Source organism: Austrofundulus limnaeus, unplaced genomic scaffold (genome assembly GCF_001266775.1).
Source record: "Austrofundulus limnaeus strain Quisiro unplaced genomic scaffold, Austrofundulus_limnaeus-1.0 Scaffold2242, whole genome shotgun sequence".
Taxonomy (NCBI): Eukaryota; Metazoa; Chordata; class Actinopteri; order Cyprinodontiformes; family Rivulidae; genus Austrofundulus; species Austrofundulus limnaeus.
The window spans coordinates 1,537-2,301 of NW_013954644.1; the positions used below are offsets into that span (position 1 = coordinate 1,537).

Genomic DNA, 765 nt, shown 5'->3' on the forward strand with positions numbered 1-765 from the left:
ATGTTTAAGTCGGCAGTGTTGAAGTCCCAAACTGAGCAAGTCAGGAAACAACTGGAGTGTGTTGTGGGGTTGGACAGGTTAGATTATGACTTATGGGGTGATCACGTGGTCCATTTCATTGATAAACAGGAGAAGGACAGACAAACTGAAAAACAAGAGATGGTCTCGCTGGAGGCACAGTTAAATAAAGCTAAGCTTAAGGATCTACGAGATAAGGTGAATCAGATAAAAGAAAAGAGTGTAGTTCAGATGCCTCAAATAATGGAAATGCCCAAAACAGGAAAGCAACAAGAAGTGTTGGTGCAGGGAGAATGGGGGCCAAATAATAATCAGGTTCAATATTATCAAAACCACCAATACTCACCAAGAGGGAGGGGCACAAGATTGGGTCGTAAAGAGAGGGGGTACAAAAAGGGTTACAAATCGGACGCGTGCTTCCTGTGTGGTTTAATGGGTCACTGGGCTAAAGAATGCCCGATAAGGTTTGGGGTACCCATGCAGCAGGGACCTGGTCCAGCATTTCCACCTCAACATTACCTGTCACCACCATTTCCACAAACAGCACCAACAACACAGAATGCTCCACAGTCATGGGGGATAGCACAAAGGGGTGGTTATCAAATGCAATAGGGGTGCCAGGAGCCAGGGATGAGGGCCCACAAGAATCTTGAACCAATGACAAAACTTACAGTCTGTGGTCGAGAGGTGATGTGCCTTGTGGATACTGGGGCAAAATACAGTACGGTTAATGAGCCACTACCGTTA

The 765-nt window shown here is 46.0% G+C and overlaps 1 protein-coding gene across 1 annotated transcript; it reads left to right on the top strand.

Moving 5' to 3' along the window:
• On the top strand, positions 1 to 558 carry LOC106537313 (uncharacterized; the record flags this gene model as incomplete). The annotated part of the gene is given in 1 exon segment (XM_014034699.1): positions 1 to 558. A coding segment is annotated over 1 exon segment (558 nt), but the record flags the coding sequence as incomplete, so codon positions are not given.
• Positions 559 to 765: the final 207 nt, after the last annotated feature.